Here is a 25,459-nt window from a genome sequence, read left to right as displayed (position 1 = left end):
ACTCTCACAACATCCTCCTCTCTGCTCCTCTGATTCTTTGTATCTCTCAATACGCAACCCAGTCGTCACGACTGTAGTCTTCACTATACTTCTACCACAGATCTGTATTCTGTATTGTCAAGTGTATTACCAAGCATGTTATCAAGTGTAACGTACCCTGTCAAAGCAAAGTTGTATGTTCTACCGCACACAAGTACTTACAAAGTAAACAACAGATTATTTATGGTAAAGAGACTCTGTGATTCTTCGCCCTGCACCAACACAGTATACACGCACTTCTTGGGACATTTCCCCTTTCTGTGGGTGGCGGTACCAATAGTCCGGGAGGGTCACTTCACCACTCCGGCCCACCATGATAACAACCCAAGGGACCCCGAAGGAGCCCGACAGGTCACTGTCTACAGGGGTACAAGGTACAATCGGCCCTCTAAACTAAAAGCAGGTGTGCCACCATACCTGTGTGCCCAACCGGCACTGGCATCATGACATAACGTCACTGGGCCCGGATGTATCTCAGCCAACCACCACTGGGCCGGCGTCATAATCTAACATCTAGCAAGTAACCCGCCATTCCTCTGCCATAGCACCGCGAGGGCTCACCACACCTCCAGCCTCTGGACACTACGCTGACAGACACAGCAAACCTCAGCAGACTTTGTGGCGCAGTAGAAAGTTTTATTGGCACACTAAATCAACTGCCAGGTGGAGCATGCAAATTGAAATCCACAAAGGCAAACAATAAAGCACAGTTCCAAGTAATAAATGCACTCCCTTACTCACAATCTTGGTAAGGGGTGATACTTGAGTCGGGTCAGGCTAACTGTAAAACAGTCAGCTCTGCGGTACCGTGCCTGAAAACTGCATCTAAATAAGTCACTTGTTTTTTCAAATTCTGCAAAACCTTTGAGCAAAAACAAGATATGCAACACGGCCTTCGCAATCAACTGTATTGCACCAGAAAATGCACACAAAAAAGCATTAGGCCCCGTTACCACTGAGGAAAGGTAGCGGAATTCCGCGACGGAATTGTCCGCCGCGGAATGCCGTTAGCCTCCCGCTCATAATGGGAGTCTATGGGAGGCGCTCGCTCCTGCTCTGTACGCGCTGAAGAATGAACATGTTCGCTACCTTTCCTCAGTGGGAACGGGGCCTTACACAGAAATTTTTGCAAAAAAAACCCAGGAAATTGTACGAAATCACTTGAGACAGTTGCAGATGCACTTTTGAGGGGTAGTGTGGTGCTCAACCCTGGTGTGGAGGTATGGCTGGTCACTTGCCAGATGGTTAGGTGTGACGCCAGTTTTATGGTGGTTGGCCAAGATATAGCCTTGCACGCTAATAGCTGCGATCCCGGGCTACAAGCAACACCTGGGGCTGCGGCAGTTCAGAGCGGGGCTGCCGCGCAGCACCGCTGTGAAGTCCCATAGGTGGCCCAGGACGTACAGGTACACCCAGGGTTGTCTAGGGGTTAATACTGTAGAGTTCCGATCCGTACTGAGAGTAGAAGGAGTGATATGGTTGTGCTGACTGGGTTGTGGGATGAGAGGTGAATTAGAGGATCAGAAGAATAGAGAGGAGGATGTCAAGAGAGTCCCAACCCAATGTAGTACTGTGCTCTGCCGGATCTTCAGAGGTAGAAATAAAAGAATACTTAAAAGTAGACAGAATACTAGTGCCTGCGTTTTGACTATTTGATCTTTGCACCACCTATTGCCCACTAGTGTTGAGTGGCCCATCCTAGAAGGTGACACAAGACCCACCTTGTTACCTGGGATGAGCGGAATGCTGGGGGGTTCCCTGCTGACACCCGTGCTGCGAGATAGAGTTCATAGGCTTCCAGCAACTTTGCTCTATCGGGATCAGTTCCTTACTTCTTTATGGATGCTGTTCTACACTGTGTTCCTCCTTGTCCACGGCGAGGGTTAGGATGATCCCTGTCTTGTCCTCTCTAGTGGAAGCTTAACACTGCATAGTGTGTCGTGAGGTCGTGAAAGAGAAAACTGTATGTAGCTGCATGTGCTCAGGTCTATGTCTAGACTCCACACTGAACTAGGGACCTGACAGGAGACAAGGCCCAACTGGACTGCTGCAGGGAGCGTTCTAGCTTGCGTCCTTCCCCTACAGAATCCAAAGTTAAAAGACCCTACACTTCCTCTACCCATGTGACTTCCTTCCTACAGCACATATAGGGTGTGCTGTGAGTGGGTGAGGAGTGCATATGTGAAAGTAAAGAGAGAGATGATAGGTGAGAAGAAGAAAGAACTCTCATTGGTGTACAGACCCAGGTGGTACATAAGCAAAACAATAACCCATTGAGTACTACAGCCGTGCAATATCTAGTCATACATAATTGCAATAACGACATCTTGTGGCAAAACTCTGGTACTACTACATTACCACTTAACCTTAAAAGTACAGGCTTTTACGAAGGGTGTAACTAATAGCAACACCCGTGGTGGGATACCACAGTAGAAGCAAGCGGGAGTTCTGGATCCTGTTTGTGATGCCACACAAAGCAGTGCAGTAACCTGGGGTTGCTAGGTGTTAGTAGCAGTGGGCTAGATGTTGGGGTGTACCAACTAGCACTTGTGGCCAGGGGTGGAATTCCCATCCCTGGATATACTAACACTAGGCTTTGAAGAGGTAGAACCAAGTGTGTGGGTGCAGGTCCAGAATAAGAACAGAGTCCAGCACTTAACCCGGATAACACTTTACTTAGAAATCGTCAGTGCAATACAGCTTAAAGTGAAATGTGCAAAAGATAATCACAAATATAAAAAATAACATCTTTTCTCTAGATGTCCTCAAAGATTTCTTACAGGCGGTAAATAGTGTGTGGTCCTGTTTGTGAAGCTTTAATATGAGGAGCCTCATATAGGCCACATTTTTCACGTGTGTTCCTAAATTGCCATTAAGTCACTAGCAACTGTTATTCACCACTAAATGTGGATGCATCTGGATCTGCCACTGTTGGAAGCAGCAAGTCCAGGTCGTGTGTGCAAGGTGGGATCATACATGCCAGCAGTGGCTTATTCCACCATGTGTAACAGCACCCTTAAATCCACAATCAGTTATAACACTATGGGCATATTCCAGCTGCTGTAATTTTTGGTCTTTTACATCGTTTTGTTTGTTTTGTATTTTTAACAAGAAGTACATGGAGGTGTGGTGTCCCACCACAGGTGTTTTGTGTTTTTTTACACCTGTCTCAAAAGCCAAGGTTAAGTGGTAATGAAGGTGTTCTATAGTTTCGCCACAGGATGTCAGTGTTTTATGTAAGCTCTTATGTATTGCACAGCTGAAGCCAACAAAGGGTTACTATTTCCTATGTATTATGTACTTTTCTTGTCCAATAAAGATGCTCTTTCTTCCTAGCCTATAACTTTTTTTCTTTTTCTTTGCACACATTCCTTTACACCACTCACAGGGTTTCTTACATATCCATGTAGGAAGTAGTCACTTGGTGAAAGGAGGTGTAGCTTTAGTTCTTCTCAGATTCTTGTGAAAGAAAGACACACATAGCAGACCTCCCTGCTGTAGCCAAGCCAGGGCCTGGCTCTGCCAGGACCCTTGTCCAGGACACGTTCAGTTGAGTGTATTAGTGAGTGTAGTCTACACGTGTATGCAGAAGCAACCAGAGACACTCTATTTATCTCTATTAATAGTATATCTATTATGCAGTGCTAGATACTACAAGAGGAAGAAAGTCAGGGATAATCTCAGCCCATGCTGTGAACCAGTCTAAAAGGTGCAGGGCAGTATGCTACTATACAAGAGGAACTAGCCTGGATACAACAAAGCTACCAGAAAGTCTACGTATTCTATCTCGCAGTGCAAGTAAAACCGGGAAGCCTTGGGCACTTAACTTCACCCAGGTAACCAAGGCTGGGGCTTGTATCACCCTAGTAGGACAAGTACCTCGACACTGTAGGGCAGAAGGTGGTCAGACCATAGTGTAAACACAGGAACAAGTATATCTCTCACTCTCAAGTATCTCTCCAAAGTTCCGGCAGAGCACAGTACTACATTGGGTTGGGACTCCCTTGACAAACTACCCTCCTCTATGCTGCGTAACTCTACTCTAAACTCTTCAAGCACCACTACAACTACCCCTATATTATTCTACTTCCTCAGGCATCTCTGCAGCAAAAACCAAGTTGAAGCACTAAAGTCTGTATAAAGATTATCTATTTGCTATTAAATTGTTTTGTATCCTCAAGAGACTGTACAGTAAAGCGGTTACATTTTTCCATCCTTTCCTCTGCACCTATACACAATAGCAGTACACCTTGGGTTAATTTTCCCCTTTCTGTGGGTGGCGGTACCGATAGTCCGGGTGGGTCGATTGCCACTCAGGACTACCGTGACAAGAGCGCAAGGGACCCATCACAACCCAAGAGGTCACTGACCATTTGGGGAACAGTACGAATCGGCCACAGTAAAGCTGGTATTAACATCACACCTGTGTGCTGGACTAGCACAGGCGTCACGACAATCACCATCTTTGGCTGTGTACTACAAAAAGAAAAGAGTACCACCGAGGGAACACAGACAGCACCATGTAACTGTATTAACACACTCTGCTGCATAACTTCAACAGCACAATTGTGTCATATTGTCTGTAACTGTGGTAACACAATGTTATGAAGAAAAGAAAGTTATACAGCTGACATATACTTTTACAACATAAGTGTCTAACTTTATATATTATAGTTGGAGATCTAAAATTCTATTGTTCTTCTGCTGAACACGTGAACCTTTGTAAAAGTGAAATGAGAGGTGCTTTCTTCCATTTCAGTAACCAGCACTACTACTGTGCATCTCTCGAAAGGAGCTATTTTTGTAAATAGTAAAATGATGTGGTTACAGTACATGAACACACTTGTTGCCAGAGAGGCTCAAATGGTGCTATAAGTTATATGTAGTGCATTGTGAATGACAGAGAAAATTTCCTCATAAGAGACAACAGGAGGAAGACTACTAACAAAGATTGTGTATTGCTGCAAAACAATCATATAAATTAGCCTAAGCACGATATCACTGAGAGCCTAAATATTACATCCACACCTCAAAGGACTACATAGCTTATACAGTATTAACACAGAACCATAATATAATATTAATATAATGAATAAAGTTAATTCAGTCAAAAAATCTCTCATCGAAAGTACAGCTACACAGAACATTTTGATAAATGTGGCATTAAAGGGGTAGTTCAGAAAAAAAATTCTTTCAGATCAACTTGTCCCAGAAAGTGCCAGAGATTTGTTATTTACTATTAAAAAATCTCTAGTCTTACAGTACTTCTCAGCTGCTGTACATCCTGCAGGAAGTGCTGTTTTCTTTCCAGTCTGACATGCTCTCTGCTGCCACCTCTGTCTGTGACAGGAACTGTCCAGAGCAGTAGCAAATCCCCATTAACCCTTTAAGGACATGGCCCATTTTCGTTTTTACGTTTTCGGTTTTTCCTCCTTGTGTTTAAAAGGTCATAGCACTTGCATTTTTCCACCTAGAAACCCACATGACCCCTTATTTCTTGCGTCACTAATTGTACTTTGCAATTACAGGCTGAATTTTTGCATAAAGTACACTGCGAAACCAGAAAAAAATTCAAAGTGTGGTGAAATTGAAAAAAAAAACGCATTTCTTTTATTTGGGGGAAATGTGTTTTTACGCCATTCGCCCTGGGGTAAAACTGACTTGTTATGCATGTTCCTCAAGTCGTTACGATTAAAACGATATGTAACATGTATAACTTATATTGTATCTGATGGCCTGTAAAAAATTCAAACCGTTGTTAACCAATATACATTCCTTAAAATCGCTCCATTCCCAGGCTTATAGCGCTTTTATCCTTTGGTCTATGGGGCTGTGCGAGGTGTCATTTTTTGCGCCATGATGTGATCTTTCTATCGGTACCTTGATTGCGCATATACGACTTTTTGATCGCTTTTTATTACATTTTTTCTGGATTTGATGCGACCAAAAATGCGCAATTTTGCACTTTGGGATTTTTTTGCGCTGACGCCGTTTACCGTACGAGATCAGGAATGTGATTAATTAATAGTTCGGGCGATTACGCACGCGGCGATACCAAACATGTTTATTTATTTATTTATTTGTTTACTTTTATTTAAAACCTGGGAAAAGGGGGGTGATTCAGACTTTTATTAGGGGAGGGGGATTTTTACTATTAACAACACGTTTTTTTTTTTTTTTTACACATATACTAGAAGCCCCCATGGGGGACTTCTAGTATATACACTTTGATCTCTCATAGAGATCTCTGCAGCATAGATATGCTGCAGAGATCCATGAGATCGGCACTCGTTTGCTTTCGGCTGCTGCAGCCGGAAACAAACGAGTGCCGAGCCGAGGACGGCGCCATCTTGGACGCGTCCCCGGCCGGCATCAGTAACGGAGATCGCTCCTCCGGGACAAGGTCCCGGAGGAGCGATCTCCCCCACTAGACACCAGGGAAACGTTGCCTCCGGTAATCGGAGGCAGCTGTCAACTTTGACAGCTGCCTCCGATTAGCTAATTAGCGGGCACGGCGATCGGACCGTGCCCGCTAATAGCGGCGGTCCCGGGCTACACGCGGCACCCGGGATCGCGGCACTTCAAAGCGGGGCCGCCGCGCGGCCCCGCTTTGAAGTGCTAATGAGGACATAGGACGTACCGGTACGTCCTATGTCCTTAAGAGGTTAAAAACCTCTCCAACTCGCCAGACTGGAAAGAATACAACTCCCTGCAGGACATACAGCAGCTGATAAGTACTGAAAGTGCTTTAGATTTTTTAATAGAATTAAATTACAAATCTCTGGCAATTGCTGGCATCAGTTGATTTGAAAGATTTTTTTTTGCTGAACTATGCCTTTAAGTCACACGTATGCAAGGTTATCCTGGGTTTCCACATGTGCCGTCTGAATGCTGCGGAAAACATGAAAGAGTTTTCCCCTTATTGTCACACAATGTTGCTGGGATTATGAGTAACATTGCGTGGCTAAAGGCAGAACTGGGGCCATGGTTTTCACAGCGTTCAGAAGGCACATGTGGAAGGCCAGCCTAATCCTTGCAAGCTGGGTTCACATGTATTTGGTTAGCATTAGAGTTTAGCACAAATTGAGCATGCTCGAGTTTGATTATTAAACATTTAAATATCGGTGGCTGAAGAAGTTTGATGCAACCCTAAGGCTGCTTGGAAAACATGGATTGTGCCATAGTCTATGTTCACACAATGTAAAAATAAGTGCAAAACAACGGCTGTTATTAATGTTCAAGTTCACTAATAACAGCCATTATTTGCACTTATTTTTCAATTGTGTGAACATAGCCATAGGCTGTATCCATGTTTTCCCAGACTCCCTAGGGCTGCAGCCAAATTCTTCAGCCACTGGTATTTAAATAGCAAATGATTGGACTCAAGCAAGCTTGTGTTGTGCTCACCTCTTGTCAGCTTCTTTAGCTAAAAACAGGAGTGTAAGAAACACAGAAATGGAATGTTTTGGACCCACTCCTGTTTTGGCTAAACATGCTGACCATAGTACTGTGTGAACTTTGAAATTCTGCCCAATTTTTCCAACATAGATGTACATATTACAGTAAAAGTAGTTCGGGGGCTGCATATGGTTCAGGGATTAGATCAGGGATGTCAAACTCAGGCCCTCTAGCTGTTGCAAAACTACAAGTCCCATCATACCTGGACAGCCAAAGCTAAAGCTTGGATTTCATGGTAACCAGGGTTTTTTGTAGCTTAATTATGTACCATGATGCATACTGTAGAAGTTGCAGAGGCAAATTGATTTTTGTAATAATTTAACTACAATTTAAAAAAAAAATTAAATATAAAAGAAAATATAATAGAAAATACACTGCCAAAGGCAACCAATAGCCTTTAACTCAGTTTCTTTGCTGTAGATAAAGCAAATATTGAAATAAGAGTAAATTACAGTTCAGCAAAAACACATTTTTCATATCAACTGGTGGCAGAGATTTGTAATTTTCTTCTATAAGAAAATCTCAAGTCTTACAGTACTTATCAGCCACTGTATGCCTTGCAGGAAGTTGTCAACAAAACACAGTAATCACTGAACTCAAGGAGAACAGTGAAAAAAGCTCCAATGAAGTACTCTATCAAGAGTCTCCACTGATGCCCCCAAAAATATAAATATGCAAAACAAGAGTCCGTGGAGTCTCGGTTGCGAGTCTCAAAACACGGGATAGCCAGATATCTCTAGCCTGTTGCCACGGAGTGCCTCCATGATGGGGAGAGCACCACACCACCCTGATAAATAGGCCCTTAAGTCCCACACGGTTGCGAGTATCGGAACATAAATAGGGAAATACCAGAGTGGCCCCTTTTTGTCAATGTCTAATGGTACTTTTACATGGAGCGATAATTCGACTGATCGCACGATTAACGATTTAGAATGAACAATGTTTTTTTCATAACGATCAGCGTTTACACGGAACGATAAATCCTACGGAAAAATCGGTTTGCGATCACTTAAGCCTATCTTATACATATGTGAAATCATTGATAGACTGTTTACATGGAACGATCTGCGAATTTTTGGCGAACGATCAACGACGATTTGAGAAGTTGTTGAAAGATCAAAATAAACGATTTCTCGCTCGTCGCTTGATTGTTCGCTGCGTTTACACGTACGATTATCGTTCGAATTCGACCGTTATCCTGCAAATTCGAACGATAAATCGTTCCGTGTAAAACCACCATAACGCAAGGTACGAGTATTGCGATTATGACAAGGGCTTTCCAAGGCAGGCTTCCATCCACAGACAGCCGTTTTGGGGTATTTGCCCCTCGTCAGTATGGAGTAGGATTCTGGCTAGTTGGGGCAATGACAAATCAACCAACAAAACACAGTAATTACTGAACTCAAGGAGAACAGTAAAAAAAACTCCAATTGAGTACTTAATTTAAGAGTCTCCACTGATGCCCCCAAAAATGTTGGCCCCCCGTGTTTTGAAACTCGCAACCGAGACTCCACGGACTCTTGTTTTGCATATTAAAATTTTTGGAGGCATCAGTGGAGACTCTTGATTGAGTACTTTATTGAATTTTCTTTCACTGTTGTCCTTGAGTTCAGTGATTACTGTGTTTTGTTGGTTGATTTGTCATTGCCCCAACTAGCCAGAATCCTGCTCCACACTGACGAGGGGCAAATACCCAAAAATGGCTGTCTGTGGATGGAAGCCTGCCTTGGCAAGCCCTTGTCATGATCGCAATACTCGTACCTTGAGTTAGACATTGACAAAAAGGGGCCACCCTGGTATTTCCCTATTTATGTTCCAATACTCGCAACTGAGTGGGACTTAAGGGGCTATTTATCAGGGTGGTGTGGTGCTCTCCCCATCATGGAGGCACCCTGTGGCAACAGGCTAGAGATATCTGGCTATCCCGTGTTTTGAGACTTGCAACCGAGAATCCACGGACTCTTGTTTTGCATATTTATATTTGGGGGCATCAGTGGAGACTCTTGATTGAGTACTCCATTGGAGTTTTTTTCACTGTTCTCCTTGAGTTCAGTGATTACTGTGTTTTGTTGGTTGATTTGTCATTGCCCCAACCAGCCAGAATCCTGCTCCACACTGACGAGGGGCAAATACCCCGAAACGGCTGTCTGTGGATGGAAGCCTGCCTTGGCAAGCCCTTGTCATGATCGTAATACTCGTACCTTGAGTTAGACATTGACAAAAAGGGGCCACCTTGGTATTTCCCTATTTATGTTCCAATACTTGCAACCGAGTGGGACTTAAGGGGCTATTTATCAGGGTGGTGTGGTGCTCTCCCCATCATGGAGGCACCCCGTGGCAACAGGCTAGAGATATCTGGCTATCCCGTGTTTTGAGACTCGCAACCGAGACTCCACAGACTCTTGTTTTGCATATTGCAGGAAGTTGTGTATTATTTCCAGTCTGGAAAGCAGGAGAGTTTTTTTGGTAGGGGGTTTCGCTACTGCTCTGGACAGTTCCTGCCATAGACAGAGGAGCCAGCAGAGAGCATTGTGTCAGACTGGAAAGAATACACCACTTCCTACAGGACATACAGCAACTGATAAATACTGGAAGATGAGGGGTTTTTTTTCTAATAGAAGTAAATTACAAATCTCTGCCTCCAGTTACTGCCTCCCCACTTCTGCAGAAGCATAACGCATTACTTACCTATCTATGCCAGTTTTAGAACTACCAAAAATTCATTTGTTTGGGGGGGATTGTTCTGTGTTGTGTTTCTGTACTTCCTGGTAGAGCAGTTCCCAGAATGCAATGCTTTCCCTCAGCTGTTCATCACAGTGCCAGAGAAGTTGCTGCACCTGCTTCTGGCCGGTCAGAGATGGTGAATGGGGGATGGTGATGGGGGATCCAGCCAAGCCTCCTGTGAGATCATGCCCTGCCCCCTGTCTGCATCATCAGCCTGATCTCAGCAAACACACACAATGTGAGACAGAGGCATAGAATATTTGTCTCCTAAAGGTGAGAGAGAAGTGGGAGCAGGAGACAATGTGAATTGGCACAGAGGCCAGTTTTCTTCACTTCCTGGATTTCTATCAGCTACCAGTACCGTACAGATATGGTAATACATTCAGGGCCGTATTTGCCACTAGGCACCCGTGGTCCGGTGCCTAGGGCGGCGCCACTGCCTTTATCACAGGCCGGAAGCTCACAGCTGCCGCCCCGCAGTCCTTTTCTCCTGCTCGGCAGTGACGCACGTGACGTCATCGCGCCGAACAGGAGAGAAGTTCGTGCACCGCGGGGCTGCAGCTGTGAGCTTCCGGCCTGTGATAGAGGCAGTGTGTGCCCGCCGGAAGCTCATCGGACCCGAAGCTGCATTGGGGGCGGACCTGCCCGGCCTACCTCACCTGCCTCTGCTCCCCGGCCGCTCCCTCTTCCCCCAGCACCCCCCAGCCTCTCCCTCTGCACCCTCCCCAGCCTCTCCCTCTGCACCCCCCCAGCCTCTCCCTCTGCACCCTCCCCAGCCTCTCCCTCTGCACCCCCCCAGCCTCTCCCTCTGCACCCCCCCAACCTCTCCCCCAGCACCCCCCCAACCTCTCCCCCAGCACCCCCCCAACCTCTCCCCCAGCACCCCCCCAACCTCTCCCCCAGCCTCTCCTCCTACACTTCCCTGCCTCTCTTCCTGCACCCCCAGCACCCCCCCAGCCTCTCTTCCAGCACCCCCCCAGTCTCTCCTCCTGAACACCCCAGCCACTCATCCTGCACCCCCAGCCTCTCCTCCTGCACCCCCCCAGCCTCTTCTCCTGCACTCCCCAGCCTCTCCTTCTGCACCTCCAGCCTCTCCTTCTGCACCCCCAGCCGCTCCCCCAGCACCCCCCACAGCCTCTCCTCCTGCATCCCCCACAGCCTCTCCCCCTGCACCCCCAAGCCTCTCCCCCAGAACCCCCCTGCCTCTCCTCCTGCACCCCCAGCCTCTCCCCCAGCATCCCCCAGCCTCTCCCCCAGAACCCCCCCTGCACCCCCAGCCTCTCCCCTGCACCCCCAGCCTCTCCTCCTGCACCCCCTAGCCTCTCCCCTGGGGTCACATCCCTGCACTGAGCCCTGACAGATCTATGTATTCTTATATGGCACAAAGCATCCAGTGTAGAATGCACCTAGGGCCCAACTACAACGGCTGCAGGCACTACAACTCCCAGCATGTACTGACAGTCTGCAGCCCTCAGGATATGCTGGGAGTTGTAGTACAGTGTAGACAGATGTATTGCTGGATGTACCGGGCTGATGGTTGTCACCCACAGATTGGAGCCACCAGGAGAATCTGCACACAGTGATTTATTATAGGGTTGTCTTCTCAGAGACTACAACTCCCAGCATACCCTGAGAGCTGTATAGAGGGGATTCTGGGAGTTTTAGTTTGACTGAAAAAGGGATTTGTCACAGATACAGATGAATCCAGAAAAGGACGGGGTCAGCGTGTCGTGTCTCACTGGTTCTTTATTGGTGGGCCCCAAGGATCATTTCCTGTGGCGGGCCCCAGGTACCCCAGTCCGACACTGGACAGAAGTGGTCCCCAAACTAATATGTCTCCGGCCTTCTTCCTTCCTCCATCACGTCTGTTTGATGAGAAGAGCGGGCATGAAGCAGAGCGGCACACAAGTGCCAGGGTACATATCATGCATGTAACCGGGGGGGTGGAGATGGGGCGCCTCAGCATGCAAAGTGCCTAGGGCAGCATGAACTCTAAATACAGGCCTGAATACATTATATAGACACATCTATATATCTTTAAATAGAAAACAAAATTTTCCTTATGTGGAGTACCCCTTTAAAGGTTTTTTTGCCGAACTAGTCCTTTTAGTATATTATCTTTCCAGCCTTAAAGCTGACCCGTCACAGGGTTTTAGGTGGTTAAGCTAAGTGCATAGGGCATTTTTTTCTGCCTTGAGATTTTGTTCTTACATGTACAAAGTGATCCTATAAGCACATTTCAGTCTATGCATTCACATGTATCAGGCGCAGTGTAGCAGAGCTTCACCACAAAAAATATAAATGGAGTACCACTTACAAAAACCACATCAGTGAAGCTATACATAACATCTGGTCACTGCTTGTGAACATAAAGCTTTTAGCTGTCTAATGGTGCATTTAGACAGATTTATCTGACAGATCTTTGAAGCCAAAGCCAGGAACAGACTATAAACAGAACAGGTCATAAAGAAAAGACTAGGAAATGTCCCCTTTTCAAATCCATTCCTGGCTTTGGCTTAAAAAATCTGTCCGAAATCTGTGTAAATGCACCATAAGCATGCTGGAAGTTGTAGTTCTGCCACAGCTGGAGAGCCACAGGTTGGGGCTGGGGGGACTACCTTGGTGTAAAGCTATTGTTTTTAATTTTTACATTGTGTAAACTTTACAACTATAATAAGGTTGTGCACTTGACACATCACTTATTTGGGGAAACATACGATTCATTTCTTACCTTCACAATTTTAGGTAGGAGTTATATTAAACATTACGTTGGCTATATTGAAGTAGGTAAATTTAATGACTCAGCTGGAAACAGTGAATGAGTCATTCAATAAAAGTTATAGATTTAACTTTGAGAAAATAAAGTTTCATAACTGAGGGAAATTACATTAGACTTGCAATACTTCAACACAGGCAGCAGGTGGCATACGTGGATTTTCTTAGAGGTGTGGCGGAAAGATCTGAGAACTAGGAACAGATCACGTTTGGGTTTTCAGCTATGTAAGTGAGACATAAATTGACACTCTAGTTGTACCTGGAACTGTTTAAGGGCATGGTTCCCACATTCAGGTATTTTCCAGAAGTTTTAAAAGTCAAAGCCAGGAATACATTTGCAATAGGTATTCTGTCTTACACAATTTATGATCAAAAAACTTGGAATATGTAAACACAACCTCTAATATTTGAGAACAATTTAGAAATTTAAACAAAAAAAAAAACTTTAGCCTATGAAATAGCACAACCAACATCCCCAAATTATTTTGTATGAAGAGAAAACCAGATGTTATTTTCTTTGAATTTTTTTTTATTAAAAAAAAAAAAAAAAAGTATGTCAATGGAAATCTGTTCCCTTATTTTAAACAAAACAGCAGTGTGCCATTTGTAGTCATATGTACACTGTACAAACTTATTTACAGCTCTGTATAATTACATATAAATATTTAATATAAAAGATTTTCCATTCAGGCAAGACCTCTAGCCCTGCAAGTTTATAGTGTAACATTACAAACACTTTTTTTATATAAAACATTCCAAGGGGGGGGGGGAATCTTAATGCAATCCATATGTTTAACAGATCAAATACTTGAGTGTTCATCCTGTCAAAGGAAAAATAACGTCAAGATATGGCAGTTTCATACAAACATTGTCTTGTAGAAGGGAGTTACAATCAAGTTAAACAATTGGATGTCAGAAATACACACATTCACAGAATTTCTTCTGGAAGACATTACCCAGCCCGCATACATTACAGCGATTAACAAGTGCCCCCATGAAATATCTATAACTAAGGGAAGAGAAGTGCATACTGTAGTGACAGGACCTGGGATGTATAGGTGCTGTATGAACAATACAGATTTCAAATACACAGAGCTACAATGCATCACACAATGCAGCTACATTGTTTTATCCATGTTTAACATTCAATGCCCCGTGAAATGCTTTTTGCTGCTTTTAAAGCAAGCAAAGGGTTAACAATAAAAAAAATATATATAATTCTGATTTATCTACAGGTATGTCTAAATAACCCCACCCATAAGTTGTTCCAGTTAATGCGCAAGTTCAAGTTTCTAGGTCCAGCCTTTGTCTTTAATAGGTCAAGTTATTCTTTGCAAGGTCCACTAGAGATGCAGGAGGACATTGGAAAGTCCATGCAGTACCAGCTGTAGTGTGACCCAAGTCAGTCCACAAGAACAGTTCATGTTTTTAATGTGCCACACTAAATTGCTAGAGTCCAACATTTACATATGCCTCTTCATGTGCAGGGCCAAGTGGTCTGAGCGGGAAAAGGCACGGTCACACAAGTGACACTGGAAGGGCCGATGACCGGTGTGTTTTCGGAAGTGGCGTGTAAGTTCATCAGATCTGGCAAACTTCCAGCCACATCCTTCCCAGTTGCAGTGATAAGGTTTTTCACCTGGACAGAAGAGAAGACAAAGATTAGTGACCATTTTGAAGACATTTACCATACAACTAGTAAGTATATAGATACAATGACCATCTGATACAACTGGCTAAAGATTCTTATGGGATTATCAAACTACATGTCTATAGATAAAAAGGTTATAGTGCCCTGGTGGAATTTATAGATGTATTTTATAAAGCTAAAAAGAATCAATGCTCTGTATTCATCAGCCTAGTATATCTAATGAAAGGACACAGAAGAACGTCAGTGGCAACATCATTTTATACATACCAGTATGAGTTCTTAGATGGGCCTTGAGATGTGAGCTCTTGGTGTAAGTCTTCCCACAACCGGCATAGGAGCAGGTATGCGTAGCGGTTCTCTTTCTGGGCCATGATCTACGGCCTCTCTTTGGTTTAGTATCCAGGATTTCCAAAGGGGAGCATGGGGGAGTTATAACCCCCCTGGCAGCAGACAACTGCATAGGTAAATTGTCCTCATACATGCGGAACTGTGAAGCACCTTGATACTGACTGGAAGGCGCATGATGGAAGGCTGTTGCATTCTGGTAACCATGGCTGTATGGCATTGTTGGGTGGCACATCAATTGTGTTTGACAGTCATTTAACATCAGGTCATCTGGGCTCAGAGGTGGGGTGTCAATGCCTCCCATCTGTGGGGAGTTTGCCAGCCTTGGTTGGTCATATGCCATCATGCAAGCAGTGCTGCCTTCCTGCTTAATTTTTGAACAAGATTGAGGCACCAAGCCAATGACAGGTCCATAAGAGTCCATGGTTGGTTCTGTTTTGATGGTGTCTGGAAAATCAAAGTTCTGAGTAACAAAGAACCTCCCCTGAACATTGTTTGCATGACAGTAGCTGTCCAGGTCCGATCTCATAAGTTCAGTCATAAGGCTGGATGAACTGTAAGGAGGTGGACTGTGGTCGGTGCTGTAGCCCCCCGGAGAAGGGGTTGTTTGGTAGTAAGTGCAGGATTCTGTAGGAGACACGGAGTAATCGCCACAGGTCTGGATGTTCTTGTCTGCTCCCATAGACAGCACAAACTCTAGAACATTGTTCAGATCTTCATCCTCTTTCTTGGAGCAGAACGGGTCTGTGTTGTGCATCACTTCAAGGACATTACAGCTGCTATGTGAAGACTTGGACTCATATATATTCTTCCATTTCTGAGAAAAAGAAGGAAATTTGGGTCAGGCTCCACAGCATAGTAATAAATGCATTGATCAGCCCATATAGCACAGGGGTGATTGCAATGATCAGCCCATATAGCACAGGGGTGATTGCAATGATCAGCCCACATAATTCAGGAGCGATTGCAATGATCAGCCCACATAATTCAGGAGCGATTGCAATGATCAGCCCATATAGCACAGGGGTGATTGCAATGAATAGCCCATATAGTACAGGGGTGATTGCAATGAATAGCCCATATAGTACAGGGGTGATTGCAACGATCAGCCCATATAGTACAGGGGTGATTGCAATGATCAGCCCATATAGTAGAGGGGTGATTGCAATGATCAAGCATATAGTACAGGGGTGATTGCAATGATCAGCCCATATAGTAGAGGGGTGATTGCAATGATCAGGCATATAGTAGAGGGGTGATTGCAATGATCAGCCCATATAGTAGAGGGGCGATTGCACTGATCAGGCATATAGTAGAGGGGTGATTGCAATGATCAGGCATATAGTAGAGGGGTGATTGCAATGATCAGCCCATATAGTAGAGGGGTGATTGCAATGATCAGGTATATAGTACAGGGGTGATTGCAATGATCAGCCCATATAGTAGAGGGGTGATTGCAATGATCAGCCCATATAGTAGAGGGGTGATTGCAATGATCAGCCCATATAGTAGAGGGGTGATTGCAATGATCAAGCATATAGTAGAGGGGTGATTGCAATGATCAAGCATATAGTAGAGGGGTGATTGCAATGATCAAGCATATAGTACAGGGGTGATTGCAATGATCAGGCATATAGTACAGGGGTGACTGCAATGATCAGCCCATATAGTACAGGGGCGATTGCAATGATCAAGCATATAGTAGAGGGGTGATTGCAATGATCAGGCATATAGCCATACTGCAGCACCATCTTCACACACCTGCAGTGTAATAGCCTCCACCTGCACTAAGTATTAGTTGCCAAAGGGTTAAGCCAGTTTAGCCCTGACATGAGATGGGGTAGTGAGTGATGGGTGAGTGCAGCTCTGAAGCCGCACACCTGCCGCCCAGGACACTTACTTCTTGGAAGCACTTCTCTCTCGGATTGGCGAAGGTGGAGAAGGAAGGGAGGATGGTCTCGGTCAGAGCCATCTCGGTGTTCCGTAATCCGGGTCAGATTGCCAGCAACAGTAACAAAAATAAAAGAAAATCTATTATAAAAAAACTTTCCCTAAGTTCCAGTATGAAACCCCTGAGAGCAGAGGTCCGTCCGTGCAGTACGAAAACTAAACTTTCCTTGCAGTGAGAGGGGGCCTAGATGATAAATAAAGGCACGGGGGGCGCACACTAAGCCAATTGCAAGGAGAGGAGGAAACACGTTCAGGATAAGGAGGCTGAGCGCTCACTGGAGCCTAAATTTAGCAGCACTATATAAACCCTTCAGTTCAGATCAGTCTGCGACCAGAGCAGCAGCTCAGGGAGCCCTTTAAAGAGTTAGCCACGCCCCCTCTGTCGGCCGTCACTAAGCAACCGGAGAAACACAGGCCAAAATAGTGCTGCGTGACGTAGCTCTGACGTAGGAGGGAGCCCCGGGCTCAAAAGCCCGCCTATTTTTTTTTCTTCTTAGTTCTACAGCTGCACGTTTGACGTGTGTGAATTGTTGAGGACTTGTCAGTGCTGACAGAGCGCGGCGGAGGGGAGAGCCGCCTCACTAGCCGCCACATGCTGCAAGTCTACCTTCATAGCTGCGCACTGGGAAGCGCATAGCCTATGCACATTATGCACCATACAAAGCAGTTACTGGGCAATTCATAGAGTAAGGTCCCATTCACAAAGCAGAGTCTGCACAGGGTCTTATGGGGTCCTTACAGCATTTGGAATAGTCAGTCCCCCAAAGTAATGAGCTGTGTGGTTTATACAAAAGACTATGGGGGAGATTTATGAAAGGGAGTAAATATACACCTGGTGTAAACTGCCCACAACAACCAATCACAGCTCCTCTTTTATTTTACCAGAGCTGAAAACTAATCTGTGATTGGTTGTTGTGGGCAGTTTACACCAGGTGTATATTTACACCCTTTCATAAATCTCCCCCTATGTGCTCTGAGCACCATATTAGGGGGAATTCACATGTGACAGATTTTGCTGCAGTAATGGCAGCGTCTGACAATTCATTCATCTGAATGGAATTATTTTTGCAGACAAACACATAGGGGGAGATTTATCAAAGGGTGTAAAATTTAGACTGGTGCAAACTGCCCACAACAACCAATCACAGCTCAGCTTCCAGCTCTGGTGAAAGAAAAGCTGAGCTGTGATTGGTTGCTGTGGCAAGTTTGCACCAGTCTAAATTTTACACCATTTGATAAATCTCCCCCATAGGCTCAGATCTATTAATCCAATACACATCATGCTCTGAGACCAATAGCAGCCAGGCAACAACAGCTGTTATTTGGTCTTCTTTTTTAGGTCATGTTCACGCACTGTATTTTGGCATTGATGACATTGATGAATTACATTAGTCTATGGAATCACGGCCATAGTGTATACACTGTATACACTACGGCCGTGGTTCTCTGAAGCCACACAAAATAACTTGACAGGTCTGTTGTGTGCAGTTGCTATTCAGTGAACAGCGGCCGTACAAGATGTACAAGCCTGTACTCACAGTGTAAAGTACGGCTCCCGGCCATACTTTACATTGTGGGCTATAGCAAACTGGAGTACGGGCACACCCAAATGTGCCCGTATTCCAATTTAAATAAAGTGTTGTTCATTCGGCCAATGCTACAACCAAAACCAGGAGTGGATTGAAATCACAGAAAGGCTATGCTCACACGCTGTTAAAATTTAGTGAATGGCCATCATTTATGTGACGCCTGGAGTAGTGGATCCACTGGACCGTCACCAGCGATGGCACTAACCTCACCAGGGAGCGGAGTCTAAGGGGCCGCTGGTTTTCACCAGAGCCCGCCGCAAGGCGGGATGGACTTGCTGCGGCAGGCGACCCCCAGGTCGCTACCCCTGGCTTGGTTGCTGGTGATGGCAGGCGAGGCGTGGCAGGAGCAGTAGGCAGGAGATGGTAGTGGCAGAGGTCTGTAGTCGTGACCGCAGGAGACAGGCTGAAGACAGGAGCAATAGAGTAACGGGGAAGCAGGAACCAGGAACAAGGACTAGGGACCGGGTAGTGGACAGGAATCAGGAACAAGGACTAGGGACCAGGTAGCGGACAGGAATCAGGAACAACAGGGAGCTGGGCCAAACGCTATGGGAAGCATGTAGAGGCTCCAACACCTGTAGTGGGGCAGGGCTGGAATTTATAGGGAGTGATTGTGCACATGGACCAATTAGGAGAGCACTGCCCCTTTAAATCTGAGACAGCCGGCGCGCGCGCGCCCTAGGAGGCGGGGACGCGCGCGCCGGCCGGCACAGCGACGGACAGGAGCGTGGAGAGGTAAGGCGCCCCCCGGGGCCGAAGTGACAGCAGCGCCGGGTCCCTGCCTACGGACACCGGCTGCTGCATGGGGCAGTGAGGAGTCGCGGCGGCGGCCCGGAGCACGGGACGCCGCCGCGGCCGTGACAGTACCCCCCCCCCTTTGGCCTCCCCCTCTTTCTGGCCTGTAGGAACCTCTTGATGAGGTCTTGGTCCAGGATGTTAGCCTCGGGTTCCCAGGACCTCTCCTCAGGACCAAATCCTTTCCAGTCCACTAGGAAGGATCGTCTCCCTCTGACAGTTTTCATAGCCAGAATGTCTTTGACAATGTAAACGTCATCAGAGACGGCTTGTGGAGCAGAGAGCGAAGCCTTATCGGAGAACCGGTTGAGGACCACTGGCTTTAAGAGGGAGACATGGAAGGCGTTTGGAATCCGCATCGTAGGGGGTAGGCGGAGTTTGTAGGTGACAGGGTTGAGGCGTTTTAGCACCGAGAAAGGACCGAGGAATCGAGGACCCAACTTGTAGCTGGGAATCTTGAGTCGGACATATTTGGCCGAGAGCCAGACTTTGTCACCAGGGAGAAAATTCATGGCGGGTCTTCTTCTCTTATCCGCCTGGTCCTTCATGCGGACAGATGCCTTGAGCAGAGATTGTCGAGTCTGTTCCCAGATTGACTGCAGGTCAGATAACAACTCCTCCACGGCTGGGACCTCAGAGGATGGAGAGAGAGGCAGAGGAGGACGAGGGTTACGTCCATAGACCACATAGAAGGGTGACTTGCCTGTGGAGCTCGAGTCCAGATGATTGTAGGAAAACTCTGCCCAAGGAAGCAGACTGGACCAGTTGTCCTGGCGAGCGGAGACGAAATGTCGAAGATAATTGCCAAGGACCTGATTGACCCTCTCCACTTGCCCATTGGTCTGGGGATGATAAGCCGAAGAGAAGTCCAGCTTCACTTGGAGTAGAGAGCAGAGAGCACGCCAGAATCTGGAGACAAATTGTGAGCCTCTGTCAGAGACTATATGAAGAGGAAGACCATGGAGGCGGAAGATATGCTGAAAGAACAGCTGGGCCAGGCGAGGGGATGATGGTAATCCAGGAAGAGCCACGAAGTGGGACATCTTGGAGAAGCGGTCCGTGACAACCCAGATGACTGTGTTACCCGCAGATGGAGGTAAGTCTGTGACAAAGTCCATGCCTATATGACACCAGGGGCGGTCTGGAACTGGCAAGGGCTGAAGTAGGCCGGCAGGTCTTTGATGAGAGGACTTGTTTCTGGCACAGATGGTACAGGACGCCACAAAGTCTTTGACATCCTGGAGTAGGCTAGACCACCAGTAGTGGCGGGAGATCAGTTGCCCGGTCTTTAGAACTCCCGGATGCCCGGCCACCATAGAGGAATGACCCCATTTCAAGATGCGTTTACGGAGTGCGGGGCGCACATAAGTCTTACCGGGAGGCAACTGCTGCAGAGTAGAAGTGGCAACTGGTACTAGGCGATCGGGAGGTATTATGTGTCGAGGAGATTCCTCTTGCCCCATAACATCGGATGCTCGGGATAACGCATCGGCCTTGATATTCTTCTCGGCTGGACGGAAATGAATGGTGAAGTTGAACCGAGAGAAGAAGAGGGACCACCTGGCCTGCCGGGGATTGAGGCGTTGAGCCGATTGGAGGTAGAGGAGGTTCTTGTGGTCCGTGTAGATGTTAACGGGATGTTTAGCCCCCTCTAGGAGATGACGCCACTCCTCCAGTGCCAGCTTAATAGCCAGGAGTTCCCGATCTCCTATAGTATAGTTCCTCTCGGCAGGGGAAAAAGTCTTAGAAAAGAACCCGCAGGTTCTGGTCTTGCCTGATGTGTCCCTTTGCGAGAGGACTGCTCCGGCGCCCACAGAGGAAGCATCAACTTCAAGAGAAAACGGCTTGGAGACATCCGGGCGGACTAGAGCAGGAGCGGAGGCAAAGGCAGACTTTAGGCTATTGAAGGCATGTTCGGCCTCGGGAGGCCAGCGTCTAGGATCCGCCTTCTTCTTTGTGAGAGCCACTATGGGTGCAACCAGGGTAGAGAAGTGAGGGATGAATTGCCGATAGTAGTTGGCAAATCCAAGGAATCGTTGGATAGCTCTAAGTCCCTCAGGACGAGGCTACTGGAGAACAGCTGAGAGCTTGGCAGGATCCATCTGTAGGCCCCGGTCGGAGACAATGTATCCAAGAAACGGCAGGCTGCGCTGATGGAAAACGCACTTCTCCAGCTTGGCATACAAACGGTTGGCCCGTAGTCTCCGTAGAACCTGTCGTACATGGGACACGTGGGTCTGCTGGTCGTGGGAGAAGACCAGGATGTCGTCAAGATAGACAATGACGCAGACGTAGAGGAGATCGCGGAATAAATCATTCACGAATTCCTGGAAGACCGCTGGGGCGTTGCATAGGCCGAATGGCATGACCAGATATTCGTAGTGCCCATCTCTGGTGTTGAAAGCGGTCTTCCATTCGTCTCCTTCACGAATACGGATCAGGTTATACGCTCCCCTGAGATCCAACTTGGAGAAGATCCTAGCTCCACGGAGACGGTCGAATAGTTCTGGGATTAGCGGAAGAGGATAGCGGTTCTTGACAGTCACCTTATTTAAGCCCCGGTAGTCTATGCATGGGCGGAGGGAACCGTCCTTCTTCTGCACAAAGAAAAATCCAGCGCCAGCGGGAGACGTGGATTTACGGATGAAGCCCTTCTGTAAGTTCTCCCGGATGTAGGAGGACATGGCTTCCGTCTCAGGCACAGAGAGAGGGTATACTCGACCACGTGGGGGAGAAGTTCCAGGAAGAAGGTCTATAGGGCAATCATAGGACCGATGAGGTGGTAGAGAGTCTGCCTCCTTGGCCGAGAAGACATCAGTAAAGTCTTGGTATTCGTGCGGTAGACCAGACAAAGGCTTGGCATTAGCAGGTGACCTCGTAGAGTACTTGGGTTGAGGAGGTCTCAGACACCTATTAGGACAGTCCTGGCCCCAGCTGAGAACCTCCCCAGTTCTCCAGTCCAGCTTAGGGGTATGTAATTGCAGCCAAGGAAGACCCAGCAAGATGGCGGAGGAGGAATGGCGCAAGACGTAGAAGGAGATCCTCTCCTGATGTAAGGCGCCCACCTGGAGGACTAGGGGTTCAGTCTGGCAGTGCACAGCTTCGGTAAGAATCTCGCCCGTGATCGAAGAGATAGACCGGGGTTGGGCTAGCTGTATCACGGGTAGCCGCCATCTTTGGACCAACGAAGCAGAAATGAAACTGCCAGCAGCGCCAGAGTCGATGAGGGCCGTAGTCTGGAGAACTTGCCCTGAGGGTGTCTGGATGGAGACTGGCATAGTCAATCTTGGAGAGGTGGCATTCACACCTAGGGAGACCTCTCCCACTGGACCTAGGTGCGAGCGTTTCCCGGACGCTGAGGACGTTGGGGACATCTCTGCCGAAAGTGATCAGCGCCACCGCAGTATAGGCAGAGATTCAGCTCTAGTCGACGGGCCCTTTCTTCAGTCGTCAAGCGAGCTCGATCCACCTGCATAGGAACTTCTGGAGACAACTGGGGCATAGGAGCAACGGGATTTTGGAATACTGGTGCCAACCGAGGATGGCGACGGGGCAGACTCAGACGCCGTTCTTGTCGGACCTCCTCCTCTCTCTCGGAAAACCTGGTGTCAGTAGCCAGTAGAAAGAGTTCGTTCAAGGAGGTAGGAAGGTCTCGGGCAGCGAGCACATCTTTCACTCGAGTGGAAAGGCCCTTCTTGAAGGTGGCTAATAGGGCGGCCTCGTTCCAGTCCAATTCAGCTGCCAGGGTGCGGAACTGGATGGCATAGTCACCAACAGAGGAGCTCCCTTGAGAGAGGTTGAGGAGAGCTGTCTCAGCTGAAGTAGCACGGGCAGGTTCCTCAAAGACGGAGCGAAACTCGGCCAGGAAGGTTCGGAGATTGGCAGCAACAGGGTCATCTCGGTCCCACAGCGGCGTAGCCCAGGCCAGAGCTCTACCCTCCAATAGGCTGATGATGAAAGCCACTTTAGAGCGCTCGGTGGGAAACTGACTACTTAAAAGTTCAATATGCATGGTGCACTGAGCCAGGAATCCCCTGCACAACTTGGGATCGCCTCCATATTTAGTCGGGAGGGCCAGTCGAAGTCTCGAGGTGGCTGCTGGTGGTGGTGAGCGCTGGGCTGTAGCATGCTGCTGTAGGGCGGCAGTCAATTGCTGGATTTGCTGCGACTGTTGCTGGATTTGTTGAGCCTGTTGCGCGACCACTCTGGCGACGTCACGGAGATCAGGCACCTCGCCGGGATCCATGGTTGGAGCCTACTGTGACGCCTGGAGTAGTGGATCCACTGGACCGTCACCAGCGATGGCACTAACCTCACCAGGGAGCGGAGTCTAAGGGGTCGCTGGTTTTCACCAGAGCCCGCCGCAAGGCGGGATGGACTTGCTGCGGCAGGCGACCCCCAGGTCGCTACCCCTGGCTTGGTTGCTGGTGATGGCAGGCGAGGCGTGGCAGGAGCAGTAGGCAGGAGATGGTAGTGGCAGAGGTCTGTAGTCGTGACCGCAGGAGACAGGCTGAAGACAGGAGCAATAGAGTAACGGGGAAGCAGGAACCAGGAACAAGGACTAGGGACCGGGTAGTGGACAGGAATCAGGAACAAGGACTAGGGACCAGGTAGCGGACAGGAATCAGGAACAACAGGGAGCTGGGCCAAACGCTATGGGAAGCATGTAGAGGCTCCAACACCTGTAGTGGGGCAGGGCTGGAATTTATAGGGAGTGATTGTGCACATGGACCAATTAGGAGAGCACTGCCCCTTTAAATCTGAGACAGCCGGCGCGCGCGCCCTAGGCGGCGGGGACGCGCGCGCCGGCCGGCACAGCAACGGACAGGAGCGTGGAGAGGTAAGGCGCCCCCCGGGGCCGAAGTGACAGCAGCGCCGGGTCCCTGCCTACGGACACCGGCTGCTGCATGGGGCAGTGGGGAGTCGCGGCGGCGGCCCGGAGCACGGGACGCCGCCGCGGCCGTGACAATTTACTGGCATATACCGGCCGTTATTTCAGAACAACAGCCATTGTTTTAAAATAAGGGTAATTATTTGCCATTAAATGGCGGCCATTCCCTAAATTTCAACAGTGTGTGAGCATAGCCTTTCTGTGTTTTCACGAACACGGACGTGGTAGGCCTGTAACGGAGTCTGTCCCCCGCACGGCAGCATCTCTGATATGCTGCTGGGAGCGGGGGAACTGTAGGGATATGCGCCGCATTGCAATAACAGAGACGTGGCGCATATCCATAGAGTGCGGCCTTAGCCACGAGCACACTTTCTTTTTTGCCAGTTTGATGGCTATTTTTTAATGTCCATCATTTTGAAATAACAGACGTTAAATGACTGCGAAATGACTGTCCAGTCCTCAAACAACACAAAAAGATATGTAGTTATGGCCTTTAAATGATCATTCATGCTCACCAAAAAGAATTGGCAAGAATCTGAGGAAACTGACCTGCAGACCTGCATGTGAATTAATGTTAAGGGTGCGTTCACACGTACAGGATCTGCAGCAGATCCGCAGCAGATTTGATGGTGCAGATTTGATGCTGTGTTCAGTTATTTAGATGAAATCTGCTGTGGATCCACTGCGAATCCGCAGCAGAAAATACGCTGCGGATCTGGTACGTGTATTGTACCCTAACAATATGTTTCTAAGTTGCAGCAGATTGTCCCAAATGACTTCAATGTGGAAGTCACTGTCTGCAACCAGTACAATAAAAATTTAGCACACACATTGTATAAAAAAACTTCAGTAATTCCAACATTAAAATCATGGCCTTTTTTATTCAGTGTTTGCACTGACAGATGCTTTAATGGAATACATTATTAGGCTATGTTCACACAACATATATTTTATGACAACGGCTGTTGTTTGCAATTAAAACAAGTACTGTTCTTGTCATAGAAAAAATGTGTTGTATTGAAGTGAATGCAAACAACGGCTGTTGTCCACACAGTATAATGAACAACTGCGTTGCTTGGTACGGGCGTGGAAATAATTGACGTGTCAATTATTTCTGGACTTTGTGCATTGAAATCAATGCAATTTTCAGTGCAACAACGTCTGGTGTTTTTAAATGCCTAAGGCTATGTTACCACACAGTATTTTGGTCAGTATTTTGCTGCCAAAACCAGGAGTGGATTG

General features: G+C 47.3%; 1 protein-coding gene across 1 annotated transcript; it reads right to left on the bottom strand.

Annotated features, from left to right (window-relative positions):
• Positions 1-13,504: 13,504 nt before the first annotated feature.
• Positions 13,505-17,305, bottom strand: KLF2 (KLF transcription factor 2). The gene is made up of 3 exons (XM_069964419.1): positions 16,893-17,305; positions 14,915-15,809; positions 13,505-14,635 (listed from the first exon to the last, which is right to left on the bottom strand). Exons 1-3 carry the CDS (start codon positions 16,962-16,964, stop codon positions 14,460-14,462), a joined length of 1,143 nt encoding a protein of 380 aa, XP_069820520.1. The 5' UTR covers positions 16,965-17,305; the 3' UTR covers positions 13,505-14,459.
• Between the last annotated feature and the right edge of the window lie 8,154 nt (positions 17,306-25,459).

This window comes from Dendropsophus ebraccatus, chromosome 3, assembly GCF_027789765.1.
Source record: "Dendropsophus ebraccatus isolate aDenEbr1 chromosome 3, aDenEbr1.pat, whole genome shotgun sequence".
NCBI classification, from domain to species: Eukaryota; Metazoa; Chordata; class Amphibia; order Anura; family Hylidae; genus Dendropsophus; species Dendropsophus ebraccatus.
This window is presented reverse-complemented; position numbering and strand designations above follow the sequence as displayed.

Coding starts and splice junctions, on each gene's coding strand:
- KLF2 (XM_069964419.1), bottom strand. CDS start 16,964: ATGGCTCTGACCGAGACCATCCTCCCTTCCTTCTCCACCTTCGCCAAT. Junction 15,810..16,892: donor GAGAGAAGTGCTTCCAAGAA/GTAAGTGTCCTG, acceptor TCTTTTTCTCAG/AAATGGAAGAATATATATGA. Junction 14,636..14,914: donor CCATCTAAGAACTCATACTG/GTATGTATAAAA, acceptor TCTTCTGTCCAG/GTGAAAAACCTTATCACTGC.